At 59.0% G+C, this 15,945-nt stretch overlaps 1 protein-coding gene across 1 annotated transcript in view; it reads left to right on the top strand.

The window, feature by feature from the left end:
- The first annotated feature begins 447 nt into the window (after positions 1-447).
- The window catches only part of SLC35A2 (solute carrier family 35 member A2), a 29,783-nt gene continuing 14,285 nt past the window's right edge, over positions 448-15,945 (top strand). Inside the window, exons 1-3 of the mRNA XM_075322990.1 lie at positions 448-635; positions 8,957-9,142; positions 12,596-12,747. Of these exons, the coding sequence (XP_075179105.1) occupies positions 533-635; positions 8,957-9,142; positions 12,596-12,747 (441 nt within the window). The 5' untranslated portion in view covers positions 448-532. The remainder of the gene's footprint in view (positions 636-8,956; positions 9,143-12,595; positions 12,748-15,945) is intronic.

Here is a 15,945-nt window from a genome sequence, read left to right as displayed (position 1 = left end):
GGGGGGGGCGGCCATTGTGAGGGCACTGTGGGGGCGGCCATTATACTGTGTGTGGGGGCACTGACTGCAGCTGATGTCTTATCAGGATTACGGGCTGCAGACGATCTCTTATAATCAATGATTTATTGTGATTTTCCAATGTGTCTGTAATGAATATTGTCTGTGATTTTTTTTAAAAAACTGTCCAGAAAAAAATACAAAGTCACGTTGGGAGCAATGATCTGCAAATATGAAGAAGAGGTGACAGTAACGCGTGAGGGGAGACGCCATCATTCACACCTAGTGTAGTCTGATAGAGAGCTAGAAACCCACAAAATGGCGCCCAATCTCTACAGGCGACACGTTCACTGTCACGCCTTCCAGTGAACGTGCTGACGCAGTGTCGTGACGTAACCGGGAAACAGTTGCGTGGACAGATCGTTCCCAGTCACCTGGGTTCCCCCCCTCTGTGGTTGGTGACGTTGGCTCGGAAGTGAGCTGGCGGCTGCTGCCGTGGAGTGGCGGACCCGGAAGTGCGGCTGAGCCGGGTGACATGGCGGTGGCGGCCGGTGCTGGGGACGAGGAGAGGGACATGAAGCAGCTGCAGTCAGAGCTGAGGGAGCCGGGGAGCCCGCCCGGGAGGAGCGCGGGAGACCGTGAGTGTCCGCGCACAGCAGGGGGCGCGCTGGGACCTGTAGTGCACTGACACTCGCCCTGTACACTGCACAGAACATTTTTTCTTTTTCCTGCTATGTTTGGACTACAGCTCCCAGCATGCCCTGCAAGCCTCTGCACTGAGAGGGGACGCTGGGACTTGTAGTGCTGGGGTCTCAGGCTGTCTCCTGTATGGGGGATGCTGGGGGTTGTAGTGCTGGGGTCTCAGGCTGTCTCCTGTATGGGGGATGCTGGGACTTGTAGTGCTGGGGTCTCAGGCTGTCTCCTGTATGGGGGATGCTGGGACTTGTAGTGCTGAGGTCTCAGGCTGTCTCCTGTATGGGGGATGCTGGGACTTGTAGTGCTGGGGTCTCAGGCTGTCTCCTGAATGGGGGATGCTGGGACTTGTAGTGCTGGGGTCTCAGGCTGTCTCCTGTATGGGGGATGCTGGGACTTGTAGTGCTGGGGTCTCAGGCTGTCTCCTGTATGGGGGATGCTGGGACTTGTAGTGCTGGGGTCTCAGGCTGTCTCCTGAATGGGGGATGCTGGGACTTGTAGTGCTGGGGTCTCAGGCTGTCTCCTGTATGGGGGATGCTGGGACTTGTAGTGCTGGGGTCTCAGGCTGTCTCCTGTATGGGGGATGCTGGGACTTGTAGTGCTGGGGTCTCAGGCTGTCTCCTGTATGGGGGATGCTGGGACTTGTAGTGCTGGGGTCTCAGGCTGTCTCCTGTATGGGGGATGCTGGGACTTGTAGTGCTGGGGTCTCAGGCTGTCTCCTGTATGGGGGATGCTGGGACTTGTAGTGCTGGGGTCTCAGGCTGTCTCCTGTATGGGGGATGCTGGGACTTGTAGTGCTGGGGTCTCAGGCTGTCTCCTGTATGGGGGATGCTGGGACTTGTAGTGCTGGGGTCTCAGGCTGTCTCCTGTATGGGGGGATGCTGGGACTTGTAGTGCTGGGGTCTCAGGCTGTCTCCTGTATGGGGGATGCTGGGACTTGTAGTGCTGGGGTCTCAGGCTGTCTCCTGTATAGGGGATGCTGGGACTTGTAGTGCTGGGGTCTCAGGCTGTCTCCTGTATGGGGCATGCTGGGGGTTGTAGTGCTGGGGTCTCAGGCTGTCTCCTGTATGGGGCATGCTGGGACTTGTAGTGCTGGGGTCTCAGGCTGTCTCCTGTATGGGGGATGCTGGGACTTGTAGTGCTGGGGTCTCAGGCTGTCTCCTGTATGGGGGATGCTGGGACTTGTAGTGCTGGGGTCTCAGGCTGTCTCCTGTATGGGGGATGCTGGGACTTGTAGTGCTGGGGTCTCAGGCTGTCTCCTGTATGGGGGATGCTGGGACTTGTAGTGCTGGGGTCTCAGGCTGTCTCCTGTATGGGGGATGCTGGGACTTGTAGTGCTGGGGTCTCAGGCTGTCTCCTGTATGGGGCATGCTGGGGGTTGTAGTGCTGAGGTCTCAGGCTGTCTCCTGTATAGGGTTTGCTGGGACTTGTAGTTCTGGGGTCTCAGGCTGTCTCCTGTATGGGGCATGCTGGGGGTTGTAGTGCTGGGGTCTCAGGCTGTCTCCTGTATGGGGGATGCTGGGACTTGTAGTGCTGGGGTCTCAGGCTGTCTCCTGTATGGGGGATGCTGGGACTTGTAGTGCTGGGGTCTCAGGCTGTCTCCTGTATGGGGGATGCTGGGACTTGTAGTGCTGGGGTCTCAGGCTGTCTCCTGTATGGGGGATGCTGGGACTTGTAGTGCTGAGGTCTCAGGCTGTCTCCTGTATGGGGGATGCTGGGACTTGTAGTGCTGAGGTCTCAGGCTGTCTCCTGTATGGGGGATGCTGGGACTTGTAGTGCTGGGGTCTCAGGCTGTCTCCTGTATGGGGGATGCTGGGACTTGTAGTGCTGGGGTCTCAGGCTGTCTCCTGTATGGGGCATGCTGGGACTTGTAGTGCTGGGGTCTCAGGCTGTCTCCTGTATGGGGGATGCTGGGACTTGTAGTGCTGGGGTCTCAGGCTGTCTCCTGTATGGGGGACGCTGGGACTTGTAGTGCTGGGGTCTCAGGCTGTCTCCTGTATGGGGGATGCTGGGACTTGTAGTGCTGGGGTCTCAGGCTGTCTCCTGTATGGGGGATGCTGGGACTTGTAGTGCTGGGGTCTCAGGCTGTCTCCTGTATGGGGCATGCTGGGACTTGTAGTGCTGAGGTCTCAGGCTGTCTCCTGTATGGGGGATGCTGGGACTTGTAGTGCTGGGGTCTCAGGCTGTCTCCTGTATGGGGGACGCTGGGACTTGTAGTGCTGGGGTCTCAGGCTGTCTCCTGTATGGGGGATGCTGGGACTTGTAGTGCTGGGGTCTCAGGCTGTCTCCTGTATGGGGGATGCTGGGACTTGTAGTGCTGGGGTCTCAGGCTGTCTCCTGTATGGGGCATGCTGGGACTTGTAGTGCTGGGGTCTCAGGCTGTCTCCTGTATGGGGGATGCTGGGACTTGTAGTGCTGGGGTCTCAGGCTGTCTCCTGTATGGGGGACGCTGGGACTTGTAGTGCTGGGGTCTCAGGCTGTCTCCTGTATGGGGGATGCTGGGACTTGTAGTGCTGGGGTCTCAGGCTGTCTCCTGTATGGGGGACGCTGGGACTTGTAGTTCTGGGGTCTCAGGCTGTCTCCTGTATGGGGGATGCTGGGACTTGTAGTGCTGAGGTCTCAGGCTGTCTCCTGTATGGGGGATGCTGGGACTTGTAGTGCTGGGGTCTCAGGCTGTCTCCTGTATGGGGGACGCTGGGACTTGTAGTGCTGGGGTCTCAGGCTGTCTCCTGTATGGGGGACGCTGGGACTTGTAGTGCTGGGGTCTCAGGCTGTCTCCTGTATGGGGGATGCTGGGACTTGTAGTGCTGGGGTCTCAGGCTGTCTCCTGTATGGGGGATGCTGGGACTTGTAGTTCTGGGGTCTCAGGCTGTCTCCTGTATAGGGTTTGCTGGGACTTGTAGTGCTGGGGTCTCAGGCTGTCTCCTGTATGGGGCATGCTGGGGGTTGTAGTGCTGGGGTCTCAGGCTGTCTCCTGTATGGGGGATGCTGGGGGTTGTAGTGCTGGGGTCTCAGGCTGTCTCCTGTATGGGGCATGCTGGGACTTGTAGTTCTGGGGTCTCAGGCTGTCTCCTGTATGGGGGATGCTGGGACTTGTAGTGCTGGGGTCTCAGGCTGTCTCCTGTATAGGGGACGCTGGGACTTGTAGTGCTGGGGTCTCAGGCTGTCTCCTGTATGGGGGATGCTGGGACTTGTAGTGCTGGGGTCTCAGGCTGTCTCCTGTATGGGGGACGCTGGGACTTGTAGTTCTGGGGTCTCAGGCTGTCTCCTGTATGGGGGATGCTGGGACTTGTAGTGCTGAGGTCTCAGGCTGTCTCCTGTATGGGGGATGCTGGGACTTGTAGTGCTGGGGTCTCAGGCTGTCTCCTGTATGGGGGACGCTGGGACTTGTAGTGCTGGGGTCTCAGGCTGTCTCCTGTATGGGGGACGCTGGGACTTGTAGTGCTGGGGTCTCAGGCTGTCTCCTGTATGGGGGATGCTGGGACTTGTAGTGCTGGGGTCTCAGGCTGTCTCCTGTATGGGGGACGCTGGGACTTGTAGTGCTGGGGTCTCAGGCTGTCTCCTGTATGGGGGATGCTGGGACTTGTAGTGCTGGGGTCTCAGGCTGTCTCCTGTATGGGGGACGCTGGGACTTGTAGTGCTGGGGTCTCAGGCTGTCTCCTGTATGGGGGACGCTGGGACTTGTAGTGCTGGGGTCTCAGGCTGTCTCCTGTATGGGGGATGCTGGGACTTGTAGTGCTGAGGTCTCAGGCTGTCTCCTGTATGGGGGATGCTGGGACTTGTAGTGCTGAGGTCTCAGGCTGTCTCCTGTATGGGGGATGCTGGGACTTGTAGTGCTGGGGTCTCAGGCTGTCTCCTGTATGGGGGACGCTGGGACTTGTAGTGCTGGGGTCTCAGGCTGTCTCCTGTATGGGGGATGCTGGGACTTGTAGTGCTGGGGTCTCAGGCTGTCTCCTGTATGGGGGATGCTGGGACTTGTAGTGCTGGGGTCTCAGGCTGTCTCCTCTATGGGGGATGCTGGGGGTTGTAGTGCTGGGGTCTCAGGCTGTCTCCTGTATGGGGGATGCTGGGGGTTGTAGTGCTGGGGTCTCAGGCTGTCTCCTGTATGGGGGATGCTGGGGCTTGTAGTGCTGGGGTCTCAGGCTGTCTCCTGTATGGGGGATGCTGGGGCTTGTAGTGCTGGGGTCTCAGGCTGTCTCCTGTATGGGGCATGCTGGGGGTTGTAGTGCTGGGGTCTCAGGCTGTCTCCTGTATGGGGGATGCTGGGGGTTGTAGTGCTGGGGTCTCAGGCTGTCTCCTGTATGGGGGATGCTGGGACTTGTAGTGCTGAGGTCTCAGGCTGTCTCCTGTATGGGGGATGCTGGGACTTGTAGTGCTGAGGTCTCAGGCTGTCTCCTGTATGGGGGATGCTGGGACTTGTAGTGCTGGGGTCTCAGGCTGTCTCCTGTATGGGGCATGCTGGGGGTTGTAGTGCTGGGGTCTCAGGCTGTCTCCTGTATGGGGCATGCTGGGGGTTGTAGTGCTGGGGTCTCAGGCTGTCTCCTGTATGGGGGATGCTGGGACTTGTAGTGCTGGGGTCTCAGGCTGTCTCCTGTATGGGGGATGCTGGGGGTTGTAGTGCTGGGGTCTCAGGCTGTCTCCTGTATAGGGGATGCTGGGACTTGTAGTGCTGGGGTCTCAGGCTGTCTCCTGTATGGGGGATGCTGGGGCTTGTAGTGCTGAGGTCTCAGGCTGTCTCCTGTATGGGGGATGCTGGGACTTGTAGTTCTGGGGTCTCAGGCTGTCTCCTGTATGGGGGATGCTGGGACTTGTAGTGCTGGGGTCTCAGGCTGTCTCCTGTATGGGGGATGCTGGGACTTGTAGTGCTGGGGTCTCAGACTGTCTCCTGTATGGGGGATGCTGGGACTTGTAGTGCTGAGGTCTCAGGCTGTCTCCTGTATGGGGGATGCTGGGACTTGTAGTGCTGGGGTCTCAGGCTGTCTGCTGTATGGGGGATGCTGGGACTTGTAGTGCTGGGGTCTCAGGCTGTCTCCTGTATGGGGGATGCTGGGACTTGTAGTGCTGGGGTCTCAGGCTGTCTCCTGTATGGGGGATGCTGGGGGTTGTAGTGCTGGGGTCTCAGGCTGTCTCCTGTATGGGGGATGCTGGGGGTTGTAGTGCTGGGGTCTCAGGCTGTCTCCTGTATGGGGGATGCTGGGGGTTGTAGTGCTGGGGTCTCAGGCTGTCTCCTGTATGGGGGATGCTGGGGGTTGTAGTGCTGGGGTCTCAGGCTGTCTCCTGTATGGGGGATGCTGGGACTTGTAGTGCTGGGGTCTCAGGCTGTCTCCTGTATGGGGGATGCTGGGGGTTGTAGTTTTATTTGTACTGTGATGGCCCCTGACAGGTGCGGGGGGGTCTCCTCTGGGGGCGCAGTGCGGAATGGCGGGAGAGGCTGAGGGACCCCCAGTGTTTATGGGGGATGTTGATATCGGGGGCTTCATGTGTCTGTCCCCCTGTGGAGAGCAGTGGTCACCTGGGAAATATGAGGACCTGCAGGAGGGCTGATACCAGGGAGCAATAGCCTGCACCATGTGTGGAATATGGTCTGTGCCCCGGTGACTGAGGCTCGGGGTCAGTCTTGTCTTCTCTGCTGCAGTTTTATACCATTTTGTGCCTCTTTTTTTGGGGGGGAAGGGGGGTGTAGGGCGCAGATGTGGAGCGGAGCGCGGCCCCTCCACTGAATGAAAGCTGCGTGTGTTCTGTGCGGAGCACTTGTCATACTGGAGGGGCCGGGACCCCCACAGGACACTGAGGCGAGGGCGCGGAACGGGGACACTGGGGAGGGGAGCGCGGAGCGGGGACACTGGGGAGGGGGGGGGCGCGGAGCGGGGACACTGGGGAGGGGGGGGCGCGGAGCGGGGACACTGGGGAGGGGGGGGCGCGGAGCGGGGACACTGGGGAGGGGGGGGCGCGGAGCGGGGACACTGGGGAGGGGGGGCGCGGAGTGGGGACGCGAAATAGCGGTAACACGAAGAAGGGGACACCTAGGAGGGAGGGACGCAGAGCGGGGATGTGGAGAGCGGGGGACACTTAGGGACGTGGAGGAGGGGTGCGGAGCGGAGACACTTCGGCGCCGGGTGTTTGGACCACAGAACAATGGAATCTAGGGGGCGGTTTTATATTGTGTGCTGATAACTGGTTGTGTATTAACCCTGTGTGTCCTACGCTGAGACCACCCCCGGTCATTATCTAGCCCCCTCCCGTGTATGGTGAGACCACACCCGGTCATTATCTAGCCCCCTCCCCTGTAATGAGCCCTCCCATCAGGGGTTATATTGGGGCTCGCTGGGAGTTGTGGAGTCACTGGAGGTCGCAGGTCACCGCAGCAGACCATGGAGTGTGTCATCTGTGAGTACGGTGCAGTGCATGCTGGGAGTTGTAGTTTTGGGGTAGTGGTGGGGTTTGTTGGGGGTCACGGTGCGGTCTGTCCTCTTTGTAGGGCAGAGGTCGGATTCTTCTCCCTTGTGTCTTCTCTATACCCGGGTGTGATGCATGCTGGGAGTTGTAGTTTTGCGTTAGTTGGGGTAGTGGTAGGGTTTGTTGGGGGTCACGGCGCGGTCTGTCCTTCTTCTAGGGCAGAGGTCGGAGTCTTCGCCCTTGTGCTGTCTCTATACCCGGCTGTGATGCATGCTGGGAGTTGTAGTTCTGTGTTAGTCGGGGTAGTGGTGGGGTTTGTTGGGGGTCACGGCGCGGTCTGTCCTCTTTGTAGGGCAGAGGTCGGAGTCTTCGCCCTTGTGCTGTCTCTATACCCGGGTGCATGCTGGGAGTTGTAGTTCTGCGTTAGTTGGGGTAGTGGTGGGGTTTGTTGGGGTCACGGCGCGGTCTGTCCTTGTTGTAGGGCAGAGGTCGGAGTATTCTCTATACCCGGGTGCATGCTGGGAGTTGTAGTTCTGCGTTAGTCGGGGTAGTGGTAGGGGTCACGGCGCGGTCTGTCCTTGTTGTAGGGCAGAGGTCGGAGTCTTCTCTATACCCGGGTGCATGCTGGGAGTTGTAGTTCTGCGTTAGTCGGGGTAGGGGTCACGGCGCGGTCTGTCCTCTTTGTAGGGCAGAGGTCGGAGTCTTCTCTATACCTGGCTGTGATGCATGCTGGGAGTTGTAGTTCTGCATTAGTCGGGGTAGGGGTCACGGCGCGGTCTGTCCTTCTTGTAGGGCAGAGGTCGGAGTCTTCTCTATACCTGGCTGTGATGCATGCTGGGAGTTGTAGTTCTGCATTAGTCGGGGTAGGGGGTCACGGTGCGGTCTGTCCTTCTTGTAGGGCAGAGGTCGGAGTCTTCTCTATACCCGGGTGTATGCACTGCGCAGCCCTCGTCCTTGTGTCTTCTCTATACCCGGCTGTGATGCATGCTGGGAGTTGTAGTTTTGCGTTAGTTGGGGTGGTGGTGGGGTTTGTTGAGGGTCACGGCGCGGTCTGTCCTCTTTGTGGGGCAGAGGTCGGAGTCTTCTCTATATCCGGGTGCATGCTGGGAGTTGTAGTTCTGCGTTAGTCGGGGTAGTGGTAGGGGTCACGGCGCGGTCTGCCCTCTTTGTGGGGCAGAGGTCGGAGTCTTCTCTATACCCGGGTGCATGCTGGGAGTTGTAGTTCTGCGTTAGTCGGGGTAGTGGTAGGGGTCACGGCGCGGTCTGTCCTCTTTGTGGGGCAGAGGTCGGAGTCTTCTCTATACCCGGGTGCATGCTGGGAGTTGTAGTTCTGCGTTAGTCGGGGTAGTGGTAGGGGTCACGGCGCGGTCTGTCCTCTTTGTGGGGCAGAGGTCGGAGTCTTCTCTATACCCGGGTGCATGCTGGGAGTTGTAGTTCTGCGTTAGTCGGGGTAGTGGTAGGGGTCACGGCGCGGTCTGTCCTCTTTGTGGGGCAGAGGTCGGAGTCTTCTCTATACCCGGGTGCATGCTGGGAGTTGTAGTTCTGCGTTAGTCGGGGTAGTGGTAGGGGTCACGGCGCGGTCTGTCCTCTGTGGGGCAGAGGTCGGAGTCTTCTCTATACCCGGGTGCATGCTGGGAGTTGTAGTTCTGCGTTAGTCGGGGTAGTGGTAGGGGTCACGGTGCGGTCTGTCCTCTTTGTAGGGCAGAGGTCGGAGTCTTCTCTATACCCGGGTGCATGCGCTGCGCAGGCCTCGTCCTTGAGTCTTCTCTATACCCGGGTGCATGCACTGCGCAGCGCTCGCTCCGGACCAGTAGAACCAGTGCAGCCGCGGTCGGGCTGTATAAATGTAACTTCTTCCTTTCTCTCGCAGGGGTGAATCGTCGTCTGAAGTATCTGAGCCTGGCCGTGCTGGTTGTGCAGAACGCCTCCCTCATCCTCAGCATTCGCTATGCCCGCACCCTGCCCGGCGACCACTTCTTCTCCACCACCGCGGTGGTCATGGCCGAGATCCTCAAGGGCATCACCTGCCTGCTGCTCATGCTGGCCCAGAAGAGAGGTACGTGCTGGTTCCAAAGCCGTGTTCCCCTGACAATCTTTCCTGCAACCTATCAGTTCCAAAGCCGTGTCCCCCTGACAACCCTTCCTGCAACCTCAGTTCCAAAGCCGTGTCCCCCTGACAACCCTTCCTGCAACCTCAGTTCCAAAGCCATGTCCCCCTGACAACCCTTCCTGCAACCTCAGTTCCAAAGCCGTGTTCCCCTGACACCCCTTCCTGCAACCTATCCGTTCCAAAGCTGTGTCCCCCTGACAACCCTTCCTGCAACCTATCCGTTCCAAAGCTGTGTCCCCCTGACAACCCTTCCTGCAACCTATCCGTTCCAAAGCTGTGTCCCCCTGACAACCCTTCCTGCAACCTATCCGTTCCAAAGCTGTGTCCCCCTGACAACCCTTCCTGCAACCTATCAACACCCTGCCCTGTAGTATAGAAATAAAAATGCTGGGCGATCTGTGAGTGGGGTGTGACAGGAGGTGTTGTCTGGGGGACATGGGAAAGTGCCGCTCGCACATGAGCGGAGATCAGATTGCATGAGATCAGATCTGCAGAGAAATATCCCTTGTCCAGCGGCGTCAGACCAGACTCTACCCATGGACACAAGAAAAGCCCCGATGGGCGCAGAATAGAGATGTCATTGCTGTGGGGTGAGACTCTGCTCTGCAGATGGAGGACTCTGTGCTGGGGATTAGGCAGAGACATGCAGGAGCCGCAGGATGACTCTTCCCCCCCCCCCCCCCCCTTATCATGGCGGGATCTCTGCAGCAGGAGCCTCAGGATGACTCTGCCCCCCCTTATCATGGCGGGATCTCTGCAGCAGGAGCCTCAGGATGACTCTGCCCCCCCCTATCATGGAGGGATCTCTGCAGCAGGAGCCTCAGGATGACTCTGACCCCCCCTATCATGGCGGGATCTCTGCAGCAGGAGCCTCAGGATGACTCTGCCCCCCCCCTATCATGGCGGGATCTCTGCAGCAGGAGCCTCAGGATGACTCTGCCCCCCCCCCTATGATGGCGGGATCTCTGCAGCAGGAGCTTCAGGATGACTCTGCCCCCCCCTATCATGGCGGGATCTCTGCAGCAGGAGCCTCAGGATGACTCTGCCCCCCCCTATCATGGCGGGATCTCTGCAGCAGGAGCCGCAGGATGACTCTGCCCCCCCCTATCATGGCGGGATCTCTGCAGCAGGAGCCTCAGGATGACTCTGCCCCCCCCCCCCTATCATGGCGGGATCTCTGCAGCAGGAGCCTCAGGATGACTCTGCCCCCCCCTATCATGGCGGGATCTCTGCAGCAGGAGCCTCAGGATGACTCTGCCCCCCCCCCTATCATGGCGGGATCTCTGCAGCAGGAGCCTCAGGATGACTCTGCCCCCCCCCCTTATCATGGCGGGATCTCTGCATGTTCCTCTGTCCTCTGTCTCCTTTATCCGGAGCCATTGTCTTGTGTCCTCCAGATACAAATCCACTCAGATAAGTCTGATCTTCAGACAATTCCCGGGTGGGATCTTATCTCCAGGGAGAACAAAAGGATCCAGCCCCCTCCAGATATCATTAATGGGGGGTCTCTGCGGGGGTCTCCCAGTCTTTACAGGAAGGTCTTGTGTCTTCTGCTGTTCTTATAAGATTTCTGCTTGCTGCGGAAATATCGTCCTGATCCGGGAGCAGTGCGGGCGGTGTGCTGCTTGTGCTGCCGTCCTCTCTTCTTCGCCCGACATCCCGGCGTCTCTGCCACGTACAATAGTCCCTGTCACTTTGTGGCGCCGGGAAGAAAAGACCGGATCAGGGCAGCGCAAATCAAATTACTCCAGGATATCGGAGCCGTGACCCGAGAGAACAATGGGACGAGATCTGGAACTTTGCAAATAAACGTGAACAATACTGACAACAAGCAGAGATCCTGAAATAAAAAAAAGGGACGGACACCAAATAAAACCAGGCTTTATTTATACAGGACTCGTAAGACGGCAGCAGGGGAGGCTGGTTGGGTACAGAGGGGGAGGCTGGCTGGGTACAGCGGGGGAGAGGGAGGCTGGCGGGGGAGAGGGGGAGAGGGGGAGGCTGGCTGGGTACAGAGGAGGAGAGGGGGAGGCTGACTGGGTACAGCGGAGGAGAGGGGGAGGCTGGCTGGGTACAGAGGAGGAGAGGGGAGGCTGACTGGGTACAGAGGAGGAGAGGGGGAGGCTGGCTGGGTACAGAGGAGGAGAGGGGGAGGCTGGCTGGGTACAGAGGAGGAGAGGGGGAGGCTGGCTGGGTACAGAGGAGGAGAGGGGGAGGCTGACTGGGTACAGCGGAGGAGAGGGGGAGGCTGGCTGGGTACAGCGGGGGAGAGGGGGAGGCTGGCTGGGTACAGCGGGGGAGAGGGGGAGGCTGGCTGGGTACAGCGGGGGAGAGGGGGAGGCTGACTGGGTACAGCGGGGGAGAGGGGGAGGCTGACTGGGTACAGCGGAGGAGAGGGGGAGGCTGGCTGGGTACAGCGGAGGAGAGGGGGAGGCTGACTGGGTACAGCGGGGGAGAGGGGGAGGCTGGCTGGGTACAGAGGAGGAGAGGGGGAGGCTGACTGGGTACAGCGGGGGAGAGGGGGAGGCTGGCTGGGTACACTGGAGGAGACGGGGAGGCTGGCTGGCTGGGTACACTGGAGGAGACGGGGAGGCTGGCTGGGTACAGCGGAGGAGAGGGGGAGGCTGGCTGGGTACAGCGGAGGAGGGGGGAGGCTGGCAGATCGCAGCGGAGGAAGCTGACCGGCTGTGCGGGTGTTTTCTTTGGCCTTACCATAGGGTCAGTCCTGACAAGTCCTGTACATTCCCGGAAGTCACGATGTCCCCGTGATGGCGCTGACCCTGCAGAGCTGCGGCCATAGTTGTGCGGAGACCCTCGCCCTGTAGAGCTGCGGCCATAGTTGTGGGGATTTCCTCGCCCTGTAGGGGCTTTGCTGCACTGTGGGGGGCCTCGCAGCGGTTGCGGGGGGCCTCACAGCGGTTGCAGGGGGCCTCGCAGCGGTTGCGGGGGGCCTCGCAGCGGTTGCAGGGGGCCTCGCAGCGGTTGCAGGGGGCCTCGCAGCGGTTGCAGGGGGCCTCGCAGCGGTTGCGGGGGGCCTCGCAGCGGTTGCGGGGGGCCTCGCAGCGGTTGCGGGGGGGCCTCGCAGCGGTTGCGGGGGGCCTCGCAGCGGTTGCGGGGGGCCTCGCAGCGGTTGCGGGGGGCCTCGCAGCGGTTGCGGGGGGCCTCGCAGCGGTTGCGGGGGGCCTCGCAGCGGTTGCGGGGGGCCTCGCAGCGGTTGCGGGGGGCCTCGCAGCGGTTGCGGGGGGCCTCGCAGCGGTTGCGGGGGGCCTCGCAGCGGTTGCGGGGGGCCTCGCAGCGGTTGCGGGGGGCCTCGCAGCGGTTGCAGGGGGCCTCGCAGCGGTTGCAGGGGGCCTCGCAGCGGTCAGACTGTGACTGAGGCGGTGTGCTGTGTTTCTGCAGGTAATGTGAAGGAGCTGGCGGTGTATCTGTACGACGCCATCATCATCCAGTACATGGACACCCTGAAGCTTGCGGTGCCCTCCCTCATCTACACCTTACAGAACAACCTGCAGTATGTGGCCATCTCCAACCTCCCGGCCGCCACCTTCCAGGTAAGACCCCGGCCCCTCCCCTCGCACCTGCGGTATTAATATGTCGGGATGACGATGGCGGCTGTGACCGGATGTTGACATCAGATTCAGACATTTTTGTGGGAAAAGTTTCTGTAAAACCTGCCTTTTATTCAGCGACGTCCCTGGAGTCCAGTGGGCGGTCCTAGTCAGTGATTGACAGTCCTCTGTATGGATGTGGATGCAGATCCAGCTGTCAATCACTAGTAGGACCGCCCACTGGACTCTTGACTACAAACACCAGGGATCTCTATGAATAAAATACCCCTTCTTTCCTCCTGCCCGGCTTCTCTATCCCTTGTGTGACGGGCGGGTTCCTTTGTAGGGCGGCTGGATTTCGGCAGGTGCAGGAGGGTGCGCCCATAAGCCTGGGACAATGCCCCTGTGGCGTAACACCTCCTTACGTCTCAGGAGATGGAAATGATAAAAATAGGTAATTGTCTTGAGATTAAATCTGACGTCAGAATCCTAAACCCCCGCCGGTCCCAGGTCAGAGCCGCCGAGCCCGAAACCTGTGCCTTTTGGGTTTGGCCCCCACCCTTTTGCCTGTGTGTATATCTGTGTCACATCTGCGGTGCGCACCGACACTGCGCAGATGGAGAGGAGCTGAATATATTCTAATCGAGGTCCCCCGTCCCCGGTCTTGTACTCGCTTTTCGACATTTTCTTTACAAGTCTATGGGAGCCTCGTTCTGGCCCTCATAGACTTTTAGTGGGAGTTTGTGATGTAACTTGTGACTTCCGGCCAATCAGAATCAGTAATAAGATGTCACTGCGGGATCGGAGTAATGACGAAGAAAGGTGAAAATGCCGGAGGGTGAATATGTGACCGGGGGAGGGACCCGGGGTAAAATTATCCCTCTACCAGTAAGAAAAACACCCAGCAGCACTCTGGCCTGAGCTTTATTAAAGGCATGTGTCCCAGGTGATGGCGGAGGTAGGCTGGTTTCACACTACGTTTATTTAACATGCGTCAGGAACGTTTTTTTGCTGCAAACGCATCTGTTATTTTGCAGGATCCTGTCACTGGATGTTTAGGGGCGGGCATTGGAGTCATGTGATCGGGAGTGAGGGGAACTAGACTGGGAGGAGGCTTCTGACAGCTGCAGACGCTGGTAACCAAGGTAAACATCGGCCTTGGATACCCGATATTTACCTTGGTTACGAGTGTCCGCAGCTCTCAGGTGGGAGAGAGAGGGAGGGAGGGGGAGAGAGACAGATCACGCGAGACTGGTTCTGGGCATGCTCAGTAGAGCAAGCAGGATCTTGTCTATCAGCACGCCAGTGTTCACATGCGTTTGCATGCAGTATAGTCAGGATCCAGCAATTTGCGGTATTTGGACGCAGCTCAAAAACGCTACAAGTAGCGTTTTTGAAAGATGTTAAAAAACTGCAAGTCGCTGGATCCTCACTATAACGCAGGCAAACGCAGGTGAACGGATGTTAACGCGAGTCCATTGCAAATGCATTGAAATGAAAACGCATTTGCACTGGATCCGCTTTTCCGCTAAAAAAAACGTTTTCAACGGATGTTAAATAAACGTAGTGTGAAACCAGCCGTAAGTGTAGAGGGGGCTCCCCTGTCCTCCTGCAGTCACTCTTCTGCTCCTCCTGTCAGCCCCCTGTCCTCCTGCAGTCACTCTTCTGCTCCTCCTGTCAGCCCCCTGTTCTCCTGCAGTCACTCGACAGGAGGAGCAGAAGAGTGACTGCAGGAGAACAGGGGGCTGACAGGAGGAGCAGAAATCTCCTCTGTTCTCCTGCAGTCACTCTTCTGCTCCTCCTGTCATCTCCTCTGTTCTCCTGCAGTCACTCTTCTGCTCCTCCTGTCATCTCCTCTGTTCTCCTGCAGTCACTCTTCTGCTCCTCCTGTCATCTTCCCTGTCCTCCTGCAGTCACTCTTCTGCTCCTCCTGGCAGCCCCCTCTTCTGCTCCTCCTGTCAGCCCCTTGTCCTCCTGCAGTTATTCTTCTGCTCCTCCTATCATCTCCCGTCCTCCTGCAGTCACTCTTCTGCTCCTCCTGGTAGCCTCCTCTTCTGCAGTCACTCTTCTGCTCCTCCTGGTAGCCTCCTCTTCTGCAGTCACTCTTCTGCTCCTCCTGGCAGCCCCCTCTTCTGCAGTCACTCTTCTGCTCCTCCTATCATATCCCCTGTCCTCCTGCAGTCACTCTTCTGCTCCTCCTGTCAGCCCCCTGTCCTCCTGCAGTCACTCTTCTGCTCCTCCTGTCATCTCCTCTGTTCTCCTGCAGTCACTCTTCTGCTCCTCCTGTCATCTTCCCTGTCCTCCTGCAGTCACTCTTCTGCTCCTCCTGGCAGCCCCCTCTTCTGCTCCTCCTGTCAGCCCCTTGTCCTCCTGCAGTTATTCTTCTGCTCCTCCTATCATCTCCCGTCCTCCTGCAGTCACTCTTCTGCTCCTCCTGGTAGCCTCCTCTTCTGCAGTCACTCTTCTGCTCCTCCTGGCAGCCCCCTCTTCTGCAGTCACTCTTCTGCTCCTCCTATCATATCCCCTGTCCTCCTGCAGTCACTCTTCTGCTTCTCCTGTCAGCCCCCTGTCCTCCTGCAGTCACTCTTCTGCTCCTCCTGGCAGCCCCCTGTCCTCCTGCAGTCACTCTTCTGCTCTTCCTGGCAGCCCCCTGTTCTCCTGCAGTCACTCTTCTGCTCCTCCTGTCATCTCCCCTCTTCTCCTGCAGTCACTCTTCTGCTCCTCCTGTCAGCCCCTTGTCCTCCTGCAGTCACTCTTCTGCTCCTCCTGTCAGCCCCTTGTCCTCCTGCAGTCACTCTTCTGCTCCTCCTATCATCTCCCGTCCTCCTGCAGTCACTCTTCTGCTCCTCCTGGCAGCCCCCTCTTCTGCTCCTCCTGTCAGCCCCTTGTCCTCCTGCAGTCACTCTTCTGCTCCTCCTGTCAGCCCCCTCTTCTCCTGCAGTCACTCTTCTGCTCCTCCTGTCAGCCCCCTCTTCTCCTGCAGTCACTCTTCTGCTCCTCCTGTCAGCCCCCTCTTCTCCTATAGTCACTCTTCTGCTCCTCCTGGCAGCCCCCTCTTCTCCTGCAGTCACTCTTCTGCTCCTCCTGGCAGCCCCCTCTTCTCCTATAGTCACTCTTCTGCTCCTCCCCTGTTCTCCTGTAGTCACTCTTCTGCTCCTCCTGTCAGCCCCTTGTCCTCCTGCAGTCACTCTTCTGCTCCTC

The sequence above is a fragment of the Anomaloglossus baeobatrachus genome, chromosome 9, assembly GCF_048569485.1.
Source record: "Anomaloglossus baeobatrachus isolate aAnoBae1 chromosome 9, aAnoBae1.hap1, whole genome shotgun sequence".
Classification (NCBI taxonomy): domain Eukaryota; kingdom Metazoa; phylum Chordata; class Amphibia; order Anura; family Aromobatidae; genus Anomaloglossus; species Anomaloglossus baeobatrachus.
The sequence above is the reverse complement of the archived record's forward strand: the minus strand, read 5'-3'. Positions and strand labels throughout refer to the sequence as shown.